Raw genomic sequence first — 27,021 nt, 5'->3', positions numbered from 1 at the left:
GGAGAGAGGGAGGGAGGGAGGATGCTACAGAAGTAATGTGAATTACTATTAGACAGTACTATAAAAATAGTATGTTATGATAATTATAAATATTATAGCACTTTTTGTTAGAGAATTAAAATGTAAGATATATGTATTATATATTTGTAACATATTATATATATATATATATATGCAATATAGTGTAGAAAAAGAGAGAGTTAGAAAATGAAACAGTAAAAAATAGAAACAGAGATTGGTAGAGATAGAGAAAGAACAAGATGGGAAGAGAGAACCAGACAGTTCAGTTCTGTTCTTCCTGGGTCGGTGAGCACTGGGTTATTGATGGTAAGGTTATGAGTTCGATACCTGGGTTTCAAAAGCTGTCACTGCTAAACAAGCCTTAAAGAAGAACTCCGGTGTAAAATGGACTTTTGTTGTAGTAAAACATGATAAAAAGTACTTACCTTTGATAAATAGCACACCTTTGTTCTCCCACAGCGTTCCAAGATCCAGAAATTTAACACTTTGTCCAAACACCCTTCAGACTGGGTGATACAGGGCATAATTTGCCCTGATAAATTGCTTTTTCCACCGTTATTCAGCTCAAAGTAGTTCCACACCAGCTTTCTAGATCCTGGAGAGCTCTGACATTTAAAACGAGGCATTAATAACTTAAAAAGTGCAGAAGAAGCTTATTAAAAACACTTTTTACATCCCATAATGCTAACTTCAGCTCCGAGCTCCGCCATCACTGAACTGAAAATAACAGACCTATATATACATAGACTCCGCATAACCTACCTCCTGGCACCGGCTGCTATGCGATGTGGAGTCTATATATGTATGTCTATATCATTATCAGTTCAGTGATGGCGGCACTCTGAGCTAAAGCTAGCGCTACAGGATGTAAACAGTGCTTCTTGTGCACTTTTTAAGTTATTAATGCCTCGTTTTAAATGTCAGAACTCTCCGGATTCTAGCATGGAGGTTTGAAACTACTTTGAGCTGGAAATTGGTGGAAAAAGCGATTTATCGGGGGCAAATTATGCACCATGTCATCCAGTCTGAAGGGTGTTTGGACAAACTGTTACATTTCTGGATCTCAGAAAGCTGTGAGAGCGGGGGTGTGCTATTCATCAAAGGTAAGAACTTTTTATCATATTTTACTACAGCAAAAGTCCATTTTACACATCAGTTCTCCTTTAAACAAGGCCATTAACCCTTTCTGCTTCCAGGCTGTTGATACTTGCCATAAAGAACCTTGTAGATGTATGTATGTGGCAGCTGTTTCTGAATGCTTGCTCTTTAAGAAAGTGAGCTCACATTGCATCTACTGCACAAATTAAAGAATAGAAGAAATGAATGTTTAGTCTAGAGTGGCTACAGATAGCTAAATGCACAACACAGCAAAGCTTAGCGTAGCCTAGTTTACAGTAAGATAATAAATAGCTTTGGTAAAAGCAGGCTGGCTACTGTACTTTAACTATAAATATTTACTTCCCTCCACTTTCATATATGAAGAGTGATATATATGAGAATTCCATGCATGCAAAACACTACGTTTAAAGCTGTGTATGCCTTCTCATCTTTTCCTTTGTGGTGAGGTATACTGCACATAGTATGCAGTTGTAAGCTATCTAGTTCACAATGTACAATCCCTTGTAATAAACTGTTTGATGATGGGTAGTGCAATGGTAGGAACTCCCTCTAAATATTTTTTTTAATGGGTAAGATTTGAGTTTTGGCATAAATACTTTAGCATTTTACACCAAACAGATCTGAAACTTGAGAGAGGTTTGAGGAATTGAGTCCAAAAATAGCTTTCCAAGTTTTGAACTGAACCCTAGAGTACTGTTGAAAGGAAATTACATTGTTGAACAGGTTTATAAATTTTGAGCAATATCAGTGTCAGGAATGACTCAGGCAGGGAGATGAGGAAAGCGGACGCAAGTGCAGGTAAGGGCAAAACTAATAATTTAATAAATATACATATAAATAAATAACAACGATAAACAATAAACAAATAAAGAACACGGAATAATAAAGTAAACCAAAAACAAACGAGAGAAACTAGTGAACATAAACAAAACACACAAGAAGTACAAATGATAAACAAACAGGGAGTAAATAAACAAAGAAACAAACGAGGGACTGAATAAATACAACACTAAACTGGGCAGGGATATATATATATATATATATATATATATATATATATATATATATATATATATATATATATATATATATATATATATATATAAGGAAATAAACAAGAAGATAAACAATGAACAAAAGGACAAGGGCTAAGGCTAAGAAAAGAGGGCTAAGCTAGAGAACACGAGAATGACAAAACAACAGAGGTTAGTGCAAAGACCGACGAGGGAGAAGTGGCACAGGGGATCTATATAAAGAAACAGGAAACACGCTAGAACAGGAAACACCTGGGGAAGGGGCGGAGCTACAAATTGACACAGGTGGAAAAGTACTGAGACAGAACACAGGGGCACAGGTCACGTGGGACACACACAGAGACATGAGACAAGGCCAGGACGTGACAATCAGAGGGCTGGAAATTGCATTAACCATCATTGGCCATGCTCACAGAGTATTGTTTGCCTTTATATATACAATTCCCTTTCAAGTTAATTCAGTCCAACTTTGTCATTATACTAATACAGGGTTTTACAGTGCAAAGAAACACTGTAGGTATTTGGTGCATACTAGGTAAGATGAGGTCTAGTAGTGATAAAACAATAGAGAATACATGAGACAGTGTGTGTATACAACTGTACAAAGTATAAAAAATGCAAATACAGCATCAGTCAAAGGTTTCGAACATACCTCTTCGTATTCAGTATGTTTTCTTTATTTTTATTATTTTACATTGTAAATTTAATATTAAAGACTATACAAAAACACATGCAAATTTTGTCTGGTAACAAAAAGTGTTAAACAAACCAGAAAGAGTTTTATACTTTACACGTTTATCTTTGAGAACAGATCTGCACACTCTTGGTATTTTAATCTCAGTGTCTTCATGAGGACGAGTCACCTGGAATATTTCTCAGCGTCTTGTAGGAATGAGTTCCTGGAGGTGCTGAACAATAGTTGCATCTCAATTCATCAGCTTTAGATCAGGGGATTGTGTCAGGTGGACTAACACTTTTTTACTGTTTACTACATAACTCCTTATACAGCTCTGGAAAAAAGTAAGAGACCTGCTAAAAGTTATCCAAAAGCAGTAGGTAAGACTGGTGGAGGAGAACATGCCAAGATGCGTAAAAAAAAACCAACCAGGGTTATTCCAACAAATATTGATTTCTGAACTCTTAAAAACTTTATGAATATTAATCTAATATGCTCTAAATGACAATGTTTTTATTTGGAATTTTGGAGAAATGTTGACTGTAGTTTATAGAATAAAACAACAATGTTCATGTTACTCAAACATATACATAATTATAAATAGTAAACTCAGATAAACTCACTGAATTTGGGTCACGGCTCTTTTTTTTTTTGTTGCTACCAATGAAGGCAGACTGCCGCTCCGCACAACTCCACGCAAATCTCCACAGCAGATTACGAGTCATTGTTTTATTTTATTTATGCATTTGCGCTGGCTCTGGCTGATCTGAGGTCAGTGTGTGATGTGATTGGAGGCGAAGGCTCTTTCCTCACACTCTGGAAAGCTGATCTGCAGAGTTTAGGTGAAGTGATGGGCAGTGAAGGCTGGAGCTGAACTGGGATTGGTGGCTGATGCGATTTGCAGAGTTGGTCGCTTTCTTTCTCTCTATTTTTCTGCACTGTTTGAGAGCTACATTGTAGCAGGAAGCGGCTGGAACCTGTGGGATGGGAGGCTGGAGAGGTGCTGGACCCAGGAATGAAGATGATTATCGTTTATATCATTTATTATTCTGCATTCTGTGTATTTTTCTTTTTATAATTCTGTTTAGTTTAGCATTTTAATTATGAGGGGAGTATTTGAATCTGAAAGGGAGGGAAGAAGATGCAGAGAAACTGAGACAGGACACTGTCACCCCAAACCATTTGATGTGGCATCCTCAGTGCAGCAGTGGCAGCAGCAGTGGCAGCAGCTGCAGTGCCGGTAGATGTGGATGTGGAGGACAGTTCCTATCCCAGCAGCCCCTGACGAATGTCTCCCTCGACAGGATCGCCTCTCCTTTCTCTCCTTTTAAACAGCAGCCAATTATTTCTGGCTGTAACGGCGTGCTGGCAGCGGCGCTCTGATTTATTACAGCGGAGGGAAACACCCATTACTCGGCGCGTGTGACAGAGCGTCATGCTGTATTTACACGCCGCTACAGAGTCGCTGTAATCTTTAATTGAATATGTGTTCACGTCAACCACTTGTTGTTACCCTGTGGCTGATGTGAGGTCAGTTCTGAGTGTGGTTATAAGCAGGGCGTGTTCGTTACACATCAACTTTCTGCGAGTTCTGCCTCTGGAGAAGGAAACTCATCTGCCTGCTGTTTTGTTTTTTGTTTTTTTTACCCACAGTGCACTCTGGTGTGTGAGGCGTCTCATGGGACCACAAATGACAAGGATAACGGGCCACTGATGAGTGCAGGTAAGAAATGACTTCTTTTCATTTGTATATAAGACTCTGGCCACTTTATTAGAACCCTAATAAATCCCTAAATGCTGGCGTGTCATTACAGTGTAGCACATTATTCATCATTACTCTGTCTAGTCTTTTTATCAGGATAAACCATAGGTATTTATCATTGGTTTAAATTGGTTTAAACACAGATAGAAAGTGACCCCCAAGCTAAACACAGGTATTAACCAAAGAAAGAAAATACAGTGTATTGTCCTTTCAATTTCCATCTCTAAAGTGATGCATTTGTTTATTTCTAAGCAACGCAGAAATATTGATGCACATCCTGTTATGTCCAGTGTGATTTTGCTGGTTCTTCCGGTTGACAAGCATGATCACATGGTCAATAAGCGTGATTAAGCTTGATCAATCAGCAGGGATAAGCTTGGTCTTTCACCAAAGTCAAGCTTGGTCAATCAACATGGTTAAGCTTGGTAAATAAGATTGGTAAATCAGTATGGTTAATCTTGGTCGTTCAACATGGTCAGACTTGGTCAGTCAGTATGGTTAAGCTTAGTCAGTCATCATAGTTAAGCTTGGTCAATAAGCCTGAATGGTTAGACTTGGTCAATCAGTATGGTTAAGCTTGGTCAATAAGCCTGGTCAATCAGAATGGTTAGGCCTGGTCAATCAATATGGTTAGGCCTGGTCAATCAATATGGTTAAGCTTGGTCAATCAATATGGTTAAGCTTGGTCAATCAGTATGGTTAAGCTTGGTCAATCAGTATAGTTAAGCTTAGTCAATCAGTATGGTTAAGCTTGGTCAATAAGCCTGGTCAATCAGAATGGTTAGGCTTGGTCAATCAATATGGATAAGCTTGGTCAATCAGTATGGTTAAGTTTTGTCATTCAACACAGTCAGAATTGCTTAATCAGTATAGTTAAACATGGTCAATCAGTATAGTTAAGTCTGGTCAATCAGTAATGTTAAATCTCATCAGTCAGTATAGTTAAATCTTGTCAATCAGAATAGTTAAGCCTGGTCAGTCAGTATAGTTGAGCTTGGTCAATCGCTATAGTTAAATCTTGTCAATCGGTATAGTTAAGTCTGGTCAATCAGTATAGTTAAGCTTGGACAATCAGTATAGTTAAGCTTAGTCAATCAGTATAGTTAAGTCTGGTCAATCAGTATAGTTAAGCTTGGTCAATCAGTATGGTTAAGCTGAGTCAATCAGTATAGTTAAGCTTGGTTAATCAGTATAAGCTAAGCTTTGTCAATCAGTATAGTTAAGCTTGGTCAATCAATATAGTTAAGCTTGGTCAATCAGTATAGTTAAGCTTGGTCAATCAGTAGAATTAAGTTTGGTCAATCAGTATAAATTAAGCTTGGTTAATCAGTATAAGCTAAGCTTTGTCAATCAGTATAGTTAAGCTTGGTCAATCAATATAGTTAAGCTTGGTCAATCAGTATAGTTAAGCTTGGTCAATCAGTATAGTTAAGCTTGGTCAATCAGTATAGTTAAGCTTGGTCAATCAGTAGAATTAAGCTTGGTCAATCAGTAGAATTAAGCTTGGTCAATCAGTTTAGTTAAGCTTGGTCAATCAGTATAGTTAAGCTTGATTAATCAACATGGTTAAGCTTGGTCAATCAACATAGTTAAACCTTGTCAATAAGTGTAGTTAGGCTTGGTCAATAAGCTTGGTCAATCGTCATAGTTAAGCCTGGTCAATCAGCATGATTAAACTGGGTTATACTGATTGTTTAGTTTGGTCAAGTTCATTACGTTTTCAGCGTGTCCAGATTGACCATTTTGAGATGGCCGTGTTGGTTTTCGAGGGAGTGCAAAAACAAGCGAAACAAAAAATGAATATGAAGAAGCAGGTTAAAAAGAAAGAAAGAGAGAAGAGAGAAAACTCTAAAGTCTGCTGCGCTGTGGTCGTCTGTCGCTGGAGATGCAACCTCCCGCTGTGGATTTTTCAAACATGTGAGGAGTGGCACCCCACATCGTGTGGCTCAGATTTTTGCACGTCTTTGAAATGGTAATGTAGGCATCGGCCTAAAATAGCAAATCTGACTATTCATTTAGCCTATAATACAGCCTCACTCAGAACGATTAGGTTTAATGAAGAGTTAGATCATCAAGCTTGATGGGATTATTCATGTGTGATCTTCAGATGATTCAGAATTTAGAAGTGTTTGTTTTTGGAGATGGTGTTGCGTAGCGTCTGTGGACATACACCATCATCTCTGAATACCATTATTCTCCTCAGGACCCTAGAAGACCAACAGAGAGCAGCTTTCATTTGGGTGGTGGGTCATTTTCAGCACTGCAGTAACACTGGTATGGTGGTGTATGAGGTGTTAGTGTGTGTTGTGCTGGTATAAGTGGATCTGATGCAGCAGTGCTGCTGGAGTTTTTAAACACCTCCACCAAAGACTCTACCACCATACCAGTGTTACTGCAGTGCTGAGAATCCAAATCCAAATCCACCATCCAAATAATAGCTGCTCTGTAGTTTGTGTGGAAGAACAGGATAAATGGAGGATGATATAAAGTACTACAGTTTATAATTGTAGAAAGACAAAAGCTTTAGTTTCTCAGGGGGAAGTTTGTGAAAAATATTTCATATTCCTACTCAGTAACAAAAAACTCTTGCATCCAGATTGCAATTGAAAAAACAGGAGGACCAGTGAGTTTTTTAGCTTTTTCGGTCACATGACATCAAGTTCAGTAGCTCCTCCATTTCCACTCGCTGTTGTGGAGGACCACAGAGTTAGGCTTTGAGGACCACAGAGTTCAGTGAAAAACAGTAGGTAATACGCTTGTAATTTTGTTAGAAGATGTCTGAGAAAAACACATACATGGTCATTCCAGACAGAAATAAAATCACAGAGGACCCCCCATAAAAGAAAAAAATACCCCCTGAGAAACTAATCCCATCCAGATGGGCCTAAAGTGACCTATATGATCAGAAACAAGGAGATATCATCATGTTATAGTTGATTAGTGTATTTTCTTTCTGCTGGTGCTTCTTGTATTTCATTCTACTTCTAAATGCTCAATGCACACCATGTTTAAACTGTTGTAGACTCAGTAAAAAAATGCAGTAAAAAAAATCTATCAACAGGCACCCGGCCTCATTAACTCTAACCCAGAATTAGGGCCACAGCAGGGGCGACTTTATGAATAAGAAGCGAGTGATGAGGAACTTTAAAGAAGCTCAACTTTTCTTCTGAGCACTGAGGCGCGTCCTGTAGGCCAGAGTCAGAGTCCGATTGGAAGAAAGCCGGATATTACAGTAGATGAGGTCAATTAGAGCATGCTAGTCATTAGGGAAATATGGAGGGGAAACGAGCTGGGGGGGGGGGGCACACTGTGGAAAGTCATCATTTCAGAGGAGAAAGAGATACAAGGCAGGAAAAGAGGAAAGTAAGAGAGAGGAGGTAGAAAAATTATATCTGACCTGGACAAATTAATGCTGTTTATTTGCCAATAATATTACAGTACACAATTGTATGTGTTCAATTGTGTGGGTTCACGCAAGCTCTTCATGCCGATACCATTTTATCATTCTTGTCAGTCTACCCTAGTCATTTTCTCTTGGTTTGAGTCCCTGATGGCATTTTAAGACCAGTTCCGTTATGACGTCAACACAAGCTAACCTTCTTAGCTAACTCCTTGGAGAACTGAGCTAGAGTGAGCATAAATGTGCACTTTAGGAGACCACCATTTAAAAAAAATAACTCTAATAAAAACATACAGTCATAATGAAAAATATTAGGACAAGACTTACAAATCAAGTTAAATCAAGTTTTATTTATAAGACTCTGTCATGATAAGGCAGATCTCAGACAAATGCAGATGCAAATAAAATAAAACTTTATTATAAAAAGGAGAACAATACAAAAAGTAGTCCGGATATGCAGGGAAGGGCAGGAAAGAAATCAGAGGTACACAGAATTTGTTTATACAAGAGAGTAAACAATAGCAGGGAAGTAGTCTTTTATACCGAGTCCCCAGGTGTTCAGTATTCCGGTGATTGGCTTCCTGAAGATGCTGTGTGCAGAGTCATGTGATTATGTGAATGTGTGATGTCATGCGAGGTGTGATGTCTCTGTCTGCTGATGGCGAATTATTTGGACATTACCGTATTTTTTGCACTATAGGGCACACTTAAAATCCTTTATTTTTCCCCAAAAATCGATAGTGCGCCTTATAAGCTTGTGCACATTATGTATGGATTTTACCAGTCAGGTTGTAAAGTGCAGTAAAGCCACTCCACTGATGTATAGCGTTATACAGTTTTAGTAAAGTTTCTCCAACATCAAGGCTGGAGCAGTATTAGCATTAGCCGCTAACCACAGCGCTATCTCTTTTTCTCTGTTCAGAGGTGAGTATATTGGACTGTAGTCTGCGTGTTTACTGTGTTAAAACAACAAGCTATGTGGGATGAACCGCTAGCTGATAGTGCCCTGGGTTACCAGAACACTCAGGGTTCCTCAGTGTAGTGCTGTCAGGTGGCATTTACTAGCACTAAGCACTACTAACTGCGGCTAGCGGTGCTGCTAACCGTGATAAATATTGGAAGTCCAAGCTTACTGTAAATAAATGGGAGCGCTTTACTCACCCAAATAAACAGTTTTCAGGACAGAAATCTGTGTAGATTAACATCCAGTGCTCGTTAGACTTTGAAAGAAAAAGTTTTTTCAAGACTTACAGTCTTGTTTACTTAGGTTAGCTTTAAAGGTCTGCTAAATTACTACTAAATTACTAAAAGTTCTTTACTAGTGTAGCTTAAAAGGCACCTTATAATCCAGTGCACTTTATGTATAAAAATAGACCAGAAAATAGGCAACCATTGATAGTGTGCCTTATAATCCTTCAAATATGGAAGTTAAAAATGCTGTAATGATTAACAATGCCTAAACTAATAGGACTTAATGATTTAATTAGATATTCTGTTGTAAGTACTCTTAATATTGTTCCCTTATTGTAAAGTGTTACCAAATTGTTTTGTTTAATCCTACTTTGCAAGTAATATTTCAGACATTTCTTCAGTTGTACGTATATAAATATATTAAATCCATGAGATCCAGTACAGAGCAGCCAGATTGTCGAAATTCAGACGTCTAACTAACCAGTGAGAGACATGCAATAAAAACTATATCACTGTGAGTATACCAGTGAGTTTAGCTTTAAACTTTACAGACCTAAAGGAAAGTTAATGAGAGAGAGAGATAGAGAGGGAGACAGAGACAGATGAGGAAATAACTACAAATAAACAAGAGGAATGTGAGAGAAGGGAGACACTGACAGTGAGGAATGTTGGTGAGAAACATACCTGTTACCTTATCTGGTATCTGCCCAGCAGAAATACATCACAAAGTGTTTTGTTTTTGTTATTTTATGCACTCTATACAGCATTCAGTCTTTCTGTTCTGTATGATTCAGACTGAGGTAAAATCAGAAGATTATAGTATCGTGTACTGCATGATGTAACCTGCAGAGCTGGTCCACGATCAGTGTAGCCTATTATTGCCTGCAGTCATAATTTAGCACTTCTGTTCAGTTCTGTTCAATTCTGTGAGTTTCCAACTGGCATTAGGCAAAATCAATGATGCCAGGTAGATTTTACCCATACACCTCAAGCCTTTTTTTTAATGAATCTCCCATATGTTAACCATATAGTAAATATTATATAAGACCAATTGGTACTTTTGGCAGTGTGAGCAGTGTGCCAAGTCCTGCTGGAAAATGAAATCTGCATCTCCAGAAAAGTTGTCAGTAGCAGAGGGAAGCATGAAGTGCTGTAAGATTTTGTGGGAAAACAAAACTGCACTGACTTTAGACTTGATAATAAAACACAGTGGATCAACACCAGCAGATGACATGTCTCTCCAAACCATCACTGATTGTAGAAACTTCACCCTAGACCTCACACTGCCAAAAGTACCAGTTGGTCTTATATAATATTCTAGTTTTCTGAGACACTGATTTTTGGCTTTTCATTGTCTGTAAGCCATAATCATCAACAATAAAATAAATAAACACTTACAATAGTTCACTCTATGTATGGAATAAAGTAACTTTTCAATTATATATATATATATTTTAGACTCACTAATGTTGAGTGGTGGACACACCCAATATGCAAATATTTTGTGACAGAAGCCAATGGAAAAGAAGCTGTTAATGTCAACAGACTAACCTCAGTTATTATAAGTTGGTTCAACTCAAAGATCTCAGTTTGAATGTATAATATGTGCCCACAAATGTTCAACTAACTCAAAATAGTTGAGTATGTGACACTTTTTCACTCTGGCCACTCTGGTCACTACATGTACACACCCCTCATCTCAGCAGACACACTCTCAGAGGTGGCCTTTTACATTACATTATTTTGCACTAGTAGTTTTTGCACGAGCTTGCACTGCAAATACAAATGATTATATAACTGTGTATTTGCACTTTTTGTATGGCTGGCATCATATACCCTCATCATATGCACATCAACTGGTGTTCATTGATTACTGTGTTCAACTGCCATTACATCATCTCCATTACACACTACTGACTGTACTTTTGTACTTTTATACTTTATATATTTTACTGTATTTGTATTTTTTGTATTTGTTTACAAATACAAATAGTTATACACATGTTTTGGTATTTGTATTTTTACAAGTTTTGTTTTATCTTATCCTTCCTAGTTACTTTTGTGTACTGTGTATACCCGCTGCTGGATGTCCAAAATTTCCCCTCAGGGATCAATAAAGTATCTGTCTGTCTGTCTGTCTGTCTATCTATCTATCGATTTATCGTTTAGAAATATCCTATTTTATGGAAAACAGACTTAAATCATTTGAGTTCAAACAACAGTTTACAGTGTACATGTAAAAAAAATCCAGAAAGAAACTAACTTTTTTTCCTGAAGGAATGATGCCTGCAGTGTGCAACATTCCTCATCCTCAAGCTGTGTTGTTTAACTCTATTTTTCAGCATCTGCATGCCTGTGTATTAGAGCCAGAGAAAGAGAGAGAGAGAGAGAGAGAGAGAGAGAAAGCGCAAGGGAGAGCGTTTATTGCCACATCCATCGCTGTCAGTGTGTCATTGTGCCGTGGTGGCTGGGCAAGGGCAATTAGCCACCGATAGGCGGGTGTTGTTTCAGGAGCACAGCTGCTGCCGTCAAAACACTCAGCTCCCCGCTGCCTGAGTGAGATCCACTAACGCAATTTAGCTCCCCTCCCTACCCTCAGCGTTCATTACCTCTCCCCCGGCACACGCAGAGCCCCCGCCACGACACCACGGCAACACAGCGCCGAGCAGGAGCCGACTGCAGGTACCACAGTACCACCAGCACGAGCTGCACCAATTAAACACGAGCTGTGATGTTCAGAATTAAATAATCTGTACAGTACAGATGTAGACCTAATAGTCATCCAGCTCTAAAGAGTATTTCCTTTTACAGTCCTGTTCATTCTAAATATCAACAAGCTGTGAGCTGCTAATTGGATAAAAATATTAATCATTTCTAAGCATTAATCAGCTAAACAATAAAAAAAAAGAATTATAGAAATCAAGCCAGGGTTAGTTAAGTAAAGGTTAAATAAATAGAAATGCATTAAGCAGTTAAAGTTGATAATTAGTTAAAGATTATTTAATTAGTTAAAGAAGTATATATATATATATATATATATATATATATATATATATATATATATATATATATAAATATATACACTCACACACAATACATTAAATATAACAATAAGCTAAATATATTACTTAGTTAAATGTATTGGTAACACTTTTAAGTGTAGGCTCATTTATAAAGGGTTTATAAATAGTTTACAAATAAGTATATTTATGGTTATTAATTAGGTTATAAACCGTTAATAAAGCAGTTACAACACACACATATAAAATATAATAAATATAAAGGGCAATAGTGGCCTGTCATGTACCAAATAGTGACTCCACATTCATTTATACTGTTAAACCTCAGATCTTACTAGATGCTTATCTTACTTTGTGTTTTTGATCAGTCAGCATTACATTTTTTGTTAATAACTTTATTAATTTAAATATAACAAATGACTAAACTGACTTTCTATATTAATTTATTAGATATGTCAAAAGAGTTATGTCTCTTGTTTTTTCTGTTTGTGTTGTAAGTGCTCATTAATGTTTTTTTTAAGTATTTAAAACGTATTTTTTAACTATTAATAACCTCCTTTATATACTAGTACTAAACCCTTTATTAAGAGGCTTATTTTAAAGTGGTACAGGTATATTAGTTTTAGTTATTAATCAGTCAGTGGTATTATTTAGTGGTTGGTATGTATTGTTTGATTAAATGTATCAATCAATATATTAATCAGTTATAAGTGTTAATTAGATAGAGGTATGTATAAATTGATTAGTAGGTTATAAATATGATTTATTTGGAGATAATAATCATAGGCGTTTATTGATCAGTTACAGGGAATAGTAATTCAAATGTATTAATCAGTAATAGAAATTTATCCTGCCATTACATTGAACAATTAAAAATATTAATCAACATAAGATATTAGTCAGTTCATATATTAATCTGTTAACAGTATTAATCAGCAGAAAATACAAATCAGTTAAATGTGTTAATCACGTTTATATATATATATATATATTAACCAAATTAGTTTATGGTATTACTCAGATGAATATATTAAACATATTAGTCGTAATAAATCTGAAAACATATATATTATCTTATTGTTTGTTCCAACCTACATTTGGCACATTGAAATTGAAACAGGATTAAGAAGAAAAATAATAAAATGAGTTTTCATGTCAGAGTATTTGAATAGCCACGCCCCTCTCTGGCGCAGAGTCATTTTCTTAAGAGCCACTGCTGGAGCTTCTGTCTGATTGGCTGAGGGATTAGCGCAGTGATAGCAGAGCGGGGTCAGGGGGTTAATCCCCTGCTCTGAGGAGAGCCAGAGCGGATGACTTCTCGTTCTCCTTCTCTCCTGCAGAGGTCATCAATCCATCCATCTGTCCCTCTCGCTTTCCGCTCTTTTCTCTGTTTTCCTGACTTTTCTCTCCTTGAGGAAATGCCCCCCTCTCTCTCTCTCTCTCTCTCTCTCTCTCTCTCTCTCTCTCTATCGGGTGAAATGGCTCTCCGGCAGTGGGCCCAGAGTGCTGTATAATGTATTATCTCCACTGCTTCAACAACACGCGCTCTGACTGGAGGAGAGGCTGTAAATAAGTTGATGTGTTGCATCAGAGCTGAGGAAACACTAATCTCTGCAGTGTGTTGTTTTAAGAGGAATTTCTGTGGGTTTTTCACATGGAATTGGCAGATCTACAAATAAGAACTGTCACAGAGCAAAAATCAGAAACACATCAGAAAAAAGAAAGTGTTTACAGAAACATGTATTGCACAGAGTACAACACAGCAGTACTAAATAAAAACAGGTGAATCTATTGAACTTTAACAGTTATAGAAATATACTAAATGTAATCTACCAGAAAGATGTGGTTAGGAGACTTTGCAATAGTGTAGGCCAATTTATTAGAAACACCTACTTTGTATTTCCACTAACTGTCCATTTTCCTAGAAACCCCTACTTTGTATTTCCCCTAACTGGCCACTTTATTAGAAACCCCTTCTTCGTATTTACCCTAACTGGCCACTTTATTAGAAACATCTACTTTGTATTTCAACTAACTGGCCACTTTATTAGAAACCCCTTCGTTGTATTTACCCTAACTGGCCACTTTATTAGAAACCCCTACTTTGAATTTCCACTAACTGGCCACTTTATTAGAAACCCCTACTTTGTATTTCCCCTAACTGAGCACTTTATTAGAAACCCCTACTTCATACTTCCACTAACTGGCCACTTTATTAGAAACCCTTCCCTGTACTCACTGGCCATTTATTAAAATTATTCTGTGGCCACTTTATGGGACCCACTATTTTGCACTTCCACTCACTGGCCACTTTATCAGAAACCCTTAATTTGGTCTTCCACTAACTGATCACTTCATTAGAAATACTTACCATTACAATTCCAGTCACTGGAATTTTAATTTTATTTTATTTAACGACTAAAGTTATAATACATATAAGGATGCATTAAACAAAACAAATGTAATAGCCACATGTTAAATGTCTATGGGTTTCTAATAAAGTGGCCAGTCAGTGTCTAACCCCTCTACTGCATCAGTAAGCATGCAAACCTTTGAGAGAGAACTCATATATCTGGTCCCTGCATTAAAGCCCTGTATCAAGAACCGTCACTATCTGCACACATATGGAGCTCTCTCGCCTCGAGAAAATACATTTCCACATTAGCCAACATTTCCCCATGTAGCGCGCTTGTTTACGCCCCGTCCTGATGCTCAGAGTCAGACCGCTCTGTGACTTCAGACCCATTACGGCACATTCAGACCCAATCCCGCTTCCTCGCCGTTCAGCAGAGAGGGAGGAAAAGTGGCCAAACAGCGGCGATTGAGGGAGAAGCTGCAAACAGCATTTAATGCTCTTATCAGCGCTGCAGCAGCGGCGCTAAAGTGCAGCTTTCTCTCCAGCACGGACCGCTGCTCCTTTTCTCCAGCCTCCTGCTCTACAACACAGCGTTTCAGTCATATAATGAAGTCAGGAAGCCTCCAAATGCAGGAGCGCGCTGCCAAATGCGCGCTAACATCAATAACACACATCCCAAAGTGTGACCCCAGCACTCGCTGCTCCAATTCTGAATATGTGCCAGCGGTCTTTCAGAACTGTCTCTACTTCCATTTTCTGCCTGGAAAAACATTAACATATCAGGAGGAGAGTAGGGGAAACCGCCAGAGGAGAAGAACTCACTTTTTTAGTTAGAGTCACAAACAGAATTTAGAGAAATGAAGGTGAGGAGATATGTTGTGTATGTGTCATAACTTGAGGCATATATATATATATATATATATATATATATATATATATATATATATATATATATACAGTTGTGGTCAAAAGTTTACATACACTTGTAAAAAAACATAATGTTATGGCTGTCTTGAGTTTTCAATAAGTTCTACAACTCTTATTTTTCTGTGATAGAGTGATCGGAACACATACATGTTTGTCACAAAAAACAGTCATAAAATTTGGTTCTTTCATAAATTTATTATGGGTCTGTCACCAAATGTCACCAAATCTGCTGGGTCAAAAATATACATACAGCAACATTAGTATTTGGTTACATGTCCCTTGGCCATTTTCACGGCAACTAGGCGCTTTTGGTAGCCATCCACAAGCTCCTGGCAAGCTTCAGGTCGAATGTTTGACCACTCTTCTTGACAGAATTGGTGCAGTTCAGCTAAATGTGATGGTTTTCTTGCATGAACCCGTTTCTTTAGCACTGTCCACATGTTCTCAATGGGGTTTAAGTCAGGACTTTGGGAAGGCCATTCTAAAACCTTAATTCTAGCCTGGTTTAGCCATTCCTTTACCACTTTTGATGTGTGTTTTGGGTCATTGTCTTGTTGGAACACCCAACTGCGCCCAAGACCCAACCTTCGGGCTGATGGTTTTAAGTTTTCCTGCAGAATTTGGAGGTAATCCTCCTTCTTCATTATCCCATTTACTTTCTGCAAAGAACCAGTTCCAAAACATCCCCAGAGCATAATACTACCACCACCATGCTTGACAGTAGGCATGGTGTTCCTGGGATTAAAGGCCTCACCTTTTCTCCTCCAAACATATTGCTGGGTGTTGTGGCCAAACAGCTCAATTTTTGTTTCGTCTGACCAGAGAACTTTCCTCCAGAAGGTTTTATCTTTGTCCATGTGATCAGCAGCAAACTTCAGCCGAGTCTTAAGGTGCCTTTTCTGGAGCAAGGACTTCTTTCTTGCACGGCAGCCTCTCAGTCCATGGCGATGTAAAACACGCTTGACTGTGGAGACTGACACCTGTGTTCCATCAGCTTCCAAATCCTTGCAGACCTGCTTCTTGGTGATTCTTATTTGACTCTTGACCATCCTGACCAATCTCCTCTCGGCAGCATGTGATAGCTTGCGTTTTCTTCCTGATCGTGGCAGTGACACAACTGTTCCATGCACTTTATACTTGCGTATAATTGTCTGCACAGTTGCTCTTGGGACCTGTAGCTGCTTTGAAATGGCTCCAAGTGACTTCCCTGACTTGTTCAAGTCAATAATTCGCTTTTTCAGATCCACACTGAGTTCCTTTGACTTTCCCATTGTAGCTTTTGTAGCTGAGTCTAATCACTGGGTCAAATGAGCCCTATTTAAATGGGCTCATGAGAAGTCAACAGCTGTAGTCAATCAGAATCACTTACAAGAAGTGAAGAGGCCATGACATGAAGCTAATTTGATTGACACAACTCGCTACATCACCAAAATTGACAAATTTTGTTGCTGTATGTATATTTTTGACCCAGCAGATTTGGTGACATTTTCAGCAGACCCATAATAAATTTATGAAAGAACCAAATTTTATGACTGTTTTTTGTGACAAACATGTATGTGTTCCGATCACTCTATCACAGAAAAATAAGAGTTGTAGAACTTATTGAAAACTCAAGACAGCCATAACATTATGTTTTTTTTACAAGTGTATGTAAACTTTTGACCACAGCTGTATATATTTTTTTTATTCAGCATTTTCTTTTGAATTTGGTGTTTTTGGTAAAGTATGGAGGCTGTTTTTGTGCCTTAATGATTCAGAGCACCTATCTCTGGTCCTACTAAAATCTGGGGTCTGGGGTCTGCTGTGTTTTTGGAAGCTATCTGCTCCCAGTGCCATGTGTGGGGTCGTGTGATTGGAGTTGGGTTAATTTTTTCATGAGTATATGCTAATAAATTACACCTGGAAATGACTGTAGTGAGAGTCCTCTTTGTGGAGTGAGTTCAGGTACTGACAGCACAGTGATAAACGCACGTCTTGCACCATCCTGCATGGATCTTCTGCAAATTGTCTTATCTTTATCATATCGGCTGTTGGTTTGAAGGAGCTTCTACGTGGTGCAAAGCTGAGCATCCCAAAATTGCTTTATCTCACCAATTGAGTGTTTTTATCCAATAGAAATAATAAAAAGCAGCAAACCACCAAAGCATATTCCTAGCAAAAAAAAGTGATCCACGGTTCTGATGGAAATCCTGTCTGTGACAGCAACCCATTGATAATGAGCTCCTCCCCCAAATAAGCCCAGGATTGGCCATGGGGTGGACTCACATGTATTCACATGTAGTGTAAAAGCACTTCATTAGACACCCTTATTATTGGCCACTACAGCAAAGTAGGGTTTTCAGTAAAGTGGCCAGCGAGTGGCAGTGCAAAGTACAGGTTTCTAATAAAGTGGCCAGTGAGTAGAATTATTAAAGGATTATGAGTAGGCATTTGTAGTAAAGTGGTTAGTAAGTGAGAGTATGGTAACACTTTACTTGGATGGTCCATTTGATGGCCTCTTTGATGCTCAACTGACTTTCAACTAACATTCAACTACATGTCTATTAAATGCAAATGAACTAAAAGGTGAAAGTAAATGATTCTCTATTGAATATAACCCTGCATTCAACTCTAACCCAAACGCTTATCTTAATATTTTAGGATTGGGTTTAGGGTTAGATTTTAAGTTTAGGTTAAGGTTAGGGTAAGGGTTAGATGTAGGGTTAGATTATAAGCTTGATTAAGGGTTAAGGTTAGGGTTAGGTGTAGGGTTAGATTATAAGCTTGATTAAGGGTTAAGGTTAGGGTTAGGTGTAGGGTTAGATTATAAGCTTGATTAAGGGTTAAGGTTAGGGTTAGGTGTAGGGTTTGATTTTATTGTTGATTAAGGGTTAAGGTTAGGGTTAGGTGTAGGGTTAGATTTTATGGTTGATTAAGGGTTAAGGTTAGGGTTAGGTGTAGGGTTAGATTTTATGGTTGATTAAGGGTTAAGGTTAGGGTTAGGTGTAGGGTTAGATTTTATGGTTGATTAAGGTTTAAGGTTAGGGTTGGGTGTAGGGTTAGATTTTATGGTTGATTAAGGGTTAAGGTTAGGGTTAGGTGTAGGGTTAGATTTTAGGGTTGATTAAGGGTTAAGGTTAGGGTTAGGTGTAGGGTTAGATTTTATGGTTGATTAAGGGTTAAGGTTAGGGTTAGGTGTAGGGTTAGATTCTATTTTAAATCATTTACATTCAACATAGGGTTAAGTTAAATTTAATGGACATTCAATTCAGTGTTAGTTGAATGTCAGTTGAGCATCAACAAGGCCATAAAATGGACCATCCAAGTAAAGTGTTACCGAGAGTACTGAGTAGGGGGTCTAGTTAAGTGTAGAATGAGTGGAAGTATAAGGTTGAAGTTTCTAAAAAAAAGTGGCCAGATAATTTAGTATTCAATGATTTTTCTACGGTGTTGATAGATATGACTAATAATGTTCATCCTCTTTTTCTGTCTCTGGTCTGCAGTGTTTAAGAATCCGGTGTGTAAGGTGTACAGGTTTCAGACGGTGGACAGTAAGTGGATGTTGGTGAGGGAGCAGATGGCGGAGTGTACCCTGTCCTTCAGCATTCCCATGCAGCTCCTCAGCCTCTTCATCCAGGAGGACAGCCGCAGGTACGGTCCACATCCGTCATGGAGAATACAGCATCCTACACAAACTGTTATTCACACTATTCAACCAGTGCTTTATTCAGCTACCGTATTTTTCACACTATAAGGCACACTATCAATGAAGGTCTATTTTTTTGGTCTATTTTCATACATAAGGCGTACCGGATTATAAGGCGCATTATGTAACTCTAGTAAGGAACAGGGGTGTTGCTGTGTTTTCCCTCTAATACAGCAAATCTTATCTTATCTTTCAAAATCAAACGAGCGCTGGATGTTAATCTACACAGATTTCTCTCCTAAAAAACTGTTTATTTGGGTGAGTAAAGCACTGCCATTTATGTACTGTAAGCTTAGATTCTAAAATTTCTACAGCACTAAGGCTGGAGCATTAACCGCTAAACGCCATCCGACAATATACTGCACTAAGGAACCCTGAGTGTTTCGATAAGCCAGTGCGATATTAGCTAGCAATTCATCCCACTAAGCTTGTTTTAACATGATAAACACGCAGACTAGAGTCCATTATACTCACCTCTGAATGGTAAAAGAGCTAGTGCTTAGTGTGGTTAGAGGCTAATGCTAATGCTGCCCCAGTCTCTCTGCACTTTACTTTACTGTTCCTTTCAACCTGACTGGTAATATTCATACATAAGACACACCATATTTCAAGGTGATTTTTGGGAAAATTAAAGTTATTTTAAGTTTTGTATGGTGGGGTCTAAAGCCCCATCCAATCCAATTCTTTGACCTGAAATGAAATTCTCTCATCAATGCTCCAGACTCTAGTAGGAACCTTTCCCTGGGCAGTGAGGTGTTATTCTGTGAGTGAGATTAAAAACTGGCTAGTGTGCTCATGACAAGGTGACGTGAATTATTGGAGTGATGTCTGAAAGTGTGTGCAAATGGACAGTAGTGTGGCAATGGTTGTGACCGGCAGGATCTGGCTCGAATTGGCCATGCCAATAGACTAGCAACCCTGAAAACACATCACATCCACATTTTTAATGCAGTAGACCACACATGCATATTACTTAAGTTAGAATCATTAGTTTCTGTCCAGTGACATATATATATATATATATATATATATATATATATATATATATATATATATATATATATATATATATATATATATATATATATACACACAATCTGTACAGAGATGATATTTATATATAAACAAAGCTTGTAAAATACTTATACCCAAAAACACCAGGCTAAATGTGGTTGACTGGTGTCTTACTCAGAAGTTAATACTGTCTTGCACCATGATTCCATGTATTATATCTATATCTATTAGGTGGAACAGTGGTTACTGGTTAGCATGTTCACCTTCCAGTTCTTGGGTCTTGGGTTCAAGTCCGTACCAGGTGGAGTTTCCAGGGATTCTGGTTTTCTCCCATAGCACAGGAACATGAGGATTAGGTTATTTGGATACTCTTAATTCCCCTTGTTTGTATGTGTGTGGATATAAGGAAATGTATGTACGACTGTATGCCAAGAAGTGGCTTGGCAATGCCTTAGAGAATAATATAATCCTGTATGTGGACGGTCCTTTCCGGTTAAGAGTATGCTGTGCATGATGGTTGGGTTAACAGCGTTCTTGGGCGTGTTGAAAGGCGATATATGAGTGTAACTTTATTGAAAACTTCATCATATTCATATTTCTGCTACTATAGGTTATTCTTACGAAGAGAGTGCACTCACACTCACACCTACATCGCTATAGACATGAATATAGGGTTGATAGGGGTGGTAACAATCCCAAAAAAGGAAAAAAGGGGGTGATGGCTGGTTAAAGATGAGGTTGGAATAAAGCACAGAGTCAAAGAAAGTTCAGGACAGATTGAGAGAGAGAGTAGGGAGCGCTGACAGAGCAGAGAAGAGAAGAGAAGAGAAGACAGTGGGAGGCAGAGGACGAAAAAGAACTGAAAGAAAGCAGAAGTGAACAGAGAGAAGATCTAGAGCAAGATAGAGGCGAATGAAGACGGCGAGAGCGAAAATGAATGAGACGTTGAAGGAGTGAGGTGCCTTCTTCCTGACAGAGGCCACTTCAAGGATGGAAATGGATGTTTAAGAGCTATACTTAGCCTGCGCTAAATTATTCAGGCCTGTTTAACACTTCAAAGAGCGCCTCTGTCCGCTAGACACCCATGCACAGCCTACACTACTAGTTCTATCTGTCCTGCCTCTCTCTCTCTCTCTCTCTCTCTCTCTCTTTCTCTCTTCCTCTCTCTTTCTCGTTTCCTTGTTCCTTCCTTTGTAGGCATTGTTTGAAGGGAGCGAAGACGTTAAGTGTATTTAGTGGCATGTAATAGTGAAGTGAAAACAGGAGTAGAGCTGGATAAAGAGAGATTGGAGTCAAATGAGTTCAGAAGTTGCACAAAAGTGTGGATTTAATCACAGAGAGAGAGAGAGGCGCATATTAAACTTCCAGTCCAGCAACAGTGACTAATCATTTAGCTTCTTCTTATTATAGTTTTGGTTTATTTTTGATATTTTCATTAAGGTTTTATAACGTCTCTAGGGAACATGCTGCTGAAATGCTAACGTAGACGATTAGCACAGAAACTGCTATTTGCTATTACCAGCACTGGTGTATCTATGCATCCATCCATGCAGCTTTTTTTTAGTGTTCATTGCAGTGGGTCTAGTATGATTGGTATGAGTGGGACACAAGGCAGATTTTAATTTGTAAATCAAGGGAGCAGAGTCTGGAGGAAGAGTGGAGAGACACACAGTCCAAACTGCTTGAGGTCTAGTGTGAAGTTTCCACCAATCAGTGATGGTTTGGAGAGACATGTCATCTGCTGGTGTTGATCCACTGTGTTTTATTAATAAGCCCAAAGTCAGTGCAGTTTCATGCTTCCTTATGCCTTATTGCAACCTTTATGGAGATGTGGATTTCATTTTCCAGCAGGACTTGGCACACTGCCCACACTGCCAAAAGTACCAATCGGTCTTATATAATATTTGAACTTTCTGAGATGCTGATTTTTGGGTTTTCATTGGCTGTAAGCCATAATCATAAACAATAAAAGGAATAAACGCTTAAAATAGATCACTCTGTGTTTAATATATTTATATAATATATGATTTTCACCAAAATAAAATAACTTTTCAATGATTATCATCTAGTCACCTGTCCCTCTTAAGCTCTCATACATTCCCAGACTACAGTTCCCATATCTGAACACCTGCTAGGCAACATCACCCTTCTTTCTTTCTTTCTTTCTTTCTTTCTTTCTCTCTTTCTCTCTCTCTCTCTCTCTCTCTCTTCCTATCTTGTCCTTGTTCTTGTCCACAGACACCCAATTATCAGTTTATAGTGTGTTCTCACATCTGAATGCATGTGTAGGAGCTGTAGTGTGGTGCAGTTGAAGGCCTATTCCTGGGCTTGATTGAGCACTATCAGAACTTTTTTGTCCAGCATGATAACTATCACCATCTTTTTTTTTTTAACTCTTCAGCGTGTTCTATTCTTTGCTCATGCTTTTTTAATTCATTATCATCTATCTTTTGTTCATTATTTGTTTATAAACATTTATTCCACTTACATTGATGATAATTTTTACTATCTCTGTCTATGAGCTCTATGTCTTTAAATCTGCAGCTTTTATCTTAATCAACCTTTTAATGTCTTGTCTTATATACAGGCTACAGGTGAAGTGATACAAAACCATTTTTTTTTCTGCAATAAAATAACTTTTTTACATTCTGAGAATTAGAGGGCTTTGAAATCTCCTACAGGTGAAGATGCTGCTTTTCTCTCTACACCCCTAATAATTCTAGATCAGTAACAGGAATCAACCCACATTCTGCAAGTTTGAAAACAGACGTAAAATCTAACATCTCAAAATTAAAGGTTTGGAGGACATGAACTGTTTGATTTGTATTCAGGAAAATATTGATTCAAAAATGAGGGGGGAAAAAGAGACAATTTTGTGATTTTATTCAATATATTTTGACATTAGCAGATTTACTTAGATAATATATTTTTATATTTTCTATTACAATTACAATTATGCTTTTCAGTAATGTTCCTTATCAAACATGAAAGCTTTTTATGTAATGGCTGAATAGAAATCCTCAAGATTTAGTTGTGTAATGTCAGGTAGAAAATTGACAAAAATCCTGGCCTGTTAAGGGGTTAATATTTATATCATTATTATTAATAATATCTGCCTTATTTACTTTGTCATAATAATATTTTCACTACTTAATTTACTCTGTATCCACACCTTCTTTTCTTTTCTCATCGTCTTCCTCTATTTTGTTTTCTTCTACCTTAATTCCTCTTACTCTTCATCGTCATTAGGAGCAGCATCCTCTTCTTTTTTTCTCTTGGCTTTTCTTCCTCTCCTCCTTCAGTGTCTTTATGGCAATACTAGCTTTCTCTGCCCACTCTTTCATTGATATCGACAGCCACACGCGCTTCTGCCCACGCAGGCTTTCATCTCCGTGTGTGTGTGTGTATCTGTCTGTGTGAGTGTGTGTGTATGAGGGGACAGAGAGAATGATGAGATTATTATTCCCTCCTTTTTTTGAAAATGAATGGTTCATTAGTGCCGGGCCTTGTCCTGAAGTTCCGACTTTAAAGGAAAAGAAGAAGAAAGGATGAACTGGAGCGTCTGAAAGAGGAGTTGCAGGAAAGGCTGTCGGAGTCTGAATTACAGCTTCAACATCTCAGCTGTCTGGAAGCCTGATTTGGAGCGTTGATCTGAGGATATGATTGTATTTAGTAATGAGTGTGTTGGTGAGATCAGGATTTCGGATAATCATAACTCTACCTCATCCCTAACTCTACCCAACTCTACTCAACTCTTCCCAGCTCCTCCCAACTCTACCTAACTCCTCCAAACTGTACCCAACTCTACCTAACTCCTCCCAACTCTTCCCAACTCTTCCCAACCCTACCCAACTCTACCCAAATCTTTCCAACTCTACCCAACTCTACCTATCTCAACCCAGGTCTTCCCAACTCCTTCCAACTCCACCCAACTCCTCCCATTCCACCCAACTCCACCCAGCTCCTCCCAACTGTACCCAATTTTTCCTAACTCTACCCAACTCCTCCCAACTCTTCCCAACACTACCCAACTCTTCCCAACTCCTCCTCACTCCTCCCAACTCTTCCCAACTCTTCCCAACTCTACCCAACTCCTCCCAACTCTACCCAACTCCTCCCAACTCTACCCAACTCCTCCCAACTCCTCCCAGCGCCTCCCAACTCTTCCCTACTCCTCCCAACTCTACCCAAATTTTCCCATCTCTACCTAATTCAACCCAACTCCTCCCAACTCCTCCCAACTCTTCTCAACTCCTCCCAACTCTACCCAAATTTTCCCAACTCTACCTAATTCAACCCAACTCCTTCCAACTCCAACCAACTCCTCCCAACTCCACCCAGCTCCTCCCAACTGTACCCAATTTTTCCCAACTCTACCCAACTCCTCCCAACTCTACCCAACTCTTCCCAACTGTACCCAACTCTTCCCAACTCTACCCAACTCCTCCCAACTCTTCCCAACTCTTCCCAACACTACCCAACTCTTCCCAACTCCTCCTCACTCCTCCTCACTCCTCCCAACTCTTCCCAACTCTTCCCAACCCTTCCCAACTCTACCCAACTCCTCCCAACTCCTCCCAACTCTACCCAACTCCTCCCAACTCCTCCCAGCTCCTCCCAACTCTTCCCTACTCCTCCCAACTCTACCCAAATTTTCCCAACTCTACCTAATTCAACCCAACTTTCCCCAACTCCTCCCAACTCTTCTTAACTCCTCCCAACTCCTCCCAACTCTTCCCTACTCCTCCCAACTCTACCCAAATTTTCCCAACTCTACCTAATTCTACCCAACTCCTCCCAACTCCTCCCAACTCTACCCAAGTCCTCCCAACTGTACCCAATTTTTCCCAACTCTACCCAACTCCTCCCAACTCTTCCTATCTCTACTCAATTCTTCCCAACTCTACCCAACTCTTTCCAACTCTACCCAACTTTTCCAAACTCTACCCAACTCTTTCCAACTCTACCCAACTTTTCCAAACTCTACCCAACTCTTCCCAACTCTACCCAAATCTACCCAACTCTGCCCAACTCTGCCCAACTCTTCCAAACTCTTCCCAACTCTTCCCAACTCTACCCAACTCTACCTAACTCTTCCCTACTCTTCCCATCTCTAGTATTGGATGGAGCTCCATCGTTCAAGAGAACACAGGACATAAAACATTTGTATGTATAGGTTATACATAAAATAACAACCATATATAGCAATATAGAATTAAATAATTCAAAGAGAGAGAGAGCGAGAGAGAGAAAGCGCATTCAGTCAAAAAACACTCCTTGTTTTTTTTGGTTTTACTATGAGTGAATGAGTTACCTTCTGAAGTCTCCATTGCTCCACCAGCCGCTCGCGTTCAGTAAAACTGAGCCGGATCCTCTTTTAGAGGCTGTACGTGTGATGTAAATACGTAAAGACGTGTGACGTGAAGTGGACAACTCCCTCGAAAGCGACCCGACACCCCAGTTATTAGAATGAATATATTAGGCTTAGGGATGGTTATTTCAGCACACTGGTACCATTAAACACAAAATTTTGTCCCTTCTTCACTCAGAAATGCTTCTGCTTTGAGTTTAGAAACTAAATAATGAGATAATTTAATAAATAAAATTTATAAATTTTATATATATATTTTTAAAGATCTTTCTCTCTGTCTCTCCCTCTTAGTCATTACTTTCACTCATTTTTTCTGTCTCTCTCTCTCTTTTGTTAAGAGTTAAACTGTTTAATTTTTTAGGGAAATTCTCTTGAAATATTCAATCAAATTGAAGTTTAAACATATTTTAAATGATTGACTTAAAGAGCTTTTAATCTACGTTTTATATATTCAGCATAAAACAGCTCACCCTGCATTCCCCGCCATCCATAAAACCTTCTTACAGTCTCTTTACTGTTCTGGATCTCTCATACAGTAGTAGGCAAAAAAAACATTTAGTCAGCACAATTTAGATTGTGCAGGTTCTCCTACTTTGAAAGATGAGAGAGGTCTGTAATTTTCATCATAGATACACTTCAGCTTTGAGATAGACCTCTGATGGTCTTCCAGGATGACAGTGACCCCAAACTCACCGCTTGGGCAATGAAGGAGTGGCTCTGCATTTCAAGGTCCTGGAGTGACCTAGCTAGTGTCCAGACCTCAACCCCATAGAAACTTTATGAAGGGAGTTGAAAGTCTGTGTTGCCCACCGACATCCCCAAAACATCATTGCTCTAGAAGAGATCTGCGTGGAGGAAAGGGCCAAAATACCAACAACAGTGTGTGTGAACCTGGTAAAGAATTATAGAACATGAAACGTTTGACCTCTGTCATTGCCAACAAAGGTTATGTTGAGTTGAGTTGAACTTTTGTTATTGACCAAATACTTATTTTCCACCATAAGTTACAAATATATATATTTTTTAAATCCTACAATGTGATTTCCTGGATTTTATTTTTCTCATTTCATCTCTTATAGTTGTACCTATGATAACAATTACAAACCTCTCTCATCTTTCTAAGTATGAAAATTTGTACAATCAGTGGCTGACCAAATACTTTTTGCTCCACTGTATACCCACCCACCCAGCATCCTCTCACCATCCAAACAGTGGTTTCAGTTACTTCACCTTCACCTTCATCTTTTATTCCAGAGAACTCATTACTCTAACAAGTAATTTAACAAACAAACAGGCCTTTTCTCATTCTGATAAATGATTCTTTAGTCCAGCACTTCTGAAGTTCCTCAAGAGATCATTACAACAGCTTTAAAAAAAAAAGAACTTGAGCAGCCAGTCTCTCACAGAACAAAACAACACACACACACACAGTGCTTTATTTTTAT

At 38.6% G+C, this 27,021-nt stretch overlaps 1 protein-coding gene across 9 annotated transcripts in view; it reads left to right on the top strand.

Moving 5' to 3' along the window:
• Positions 1-27,021, top strand: part of inpp4b (inositol polyphosphate-4-phosphatase type II B) — a 446,954-nt gene that overhangs the window by 283,061 nt on the left and 136,872 nt on the right. For all 9 annotated transcript variants that reach the window (XM_049481670.1, XM_049481669.1, XM_049481668.1 and 6 more), the window contains 2 exons: positions 4,504-4,573; positions 18,989-19,136. In XM_049481670.1, coding sequence (XP_049337627.1) covers positions 4,504-4,573; positions 18,989-19,136 — 218 coding nt within the window. The remainder of the gene's footprint in view (positions 1-4,503; positions 4,574-18,988; positions 19,137-27,021) is intronic.

This window comes from Astyanax mexicanus, chromosome 7 (assembly GCF_023375975.1).
Source record: "Astyanax mexicanus isolate ESR-SI-001 chromosome 7, AstMex3_surface, whole genome shotgun sequence".
Lineage (NCBI taxonomy): Eukaryota > Metazoa > Chordata > Actinopteri > Characiformes > Acestrorhamphidae > Astyanax > Astyanax mexicanus.
This window is presented reverse-complemented; position numbering and strand designations above follow the sequence as displayed.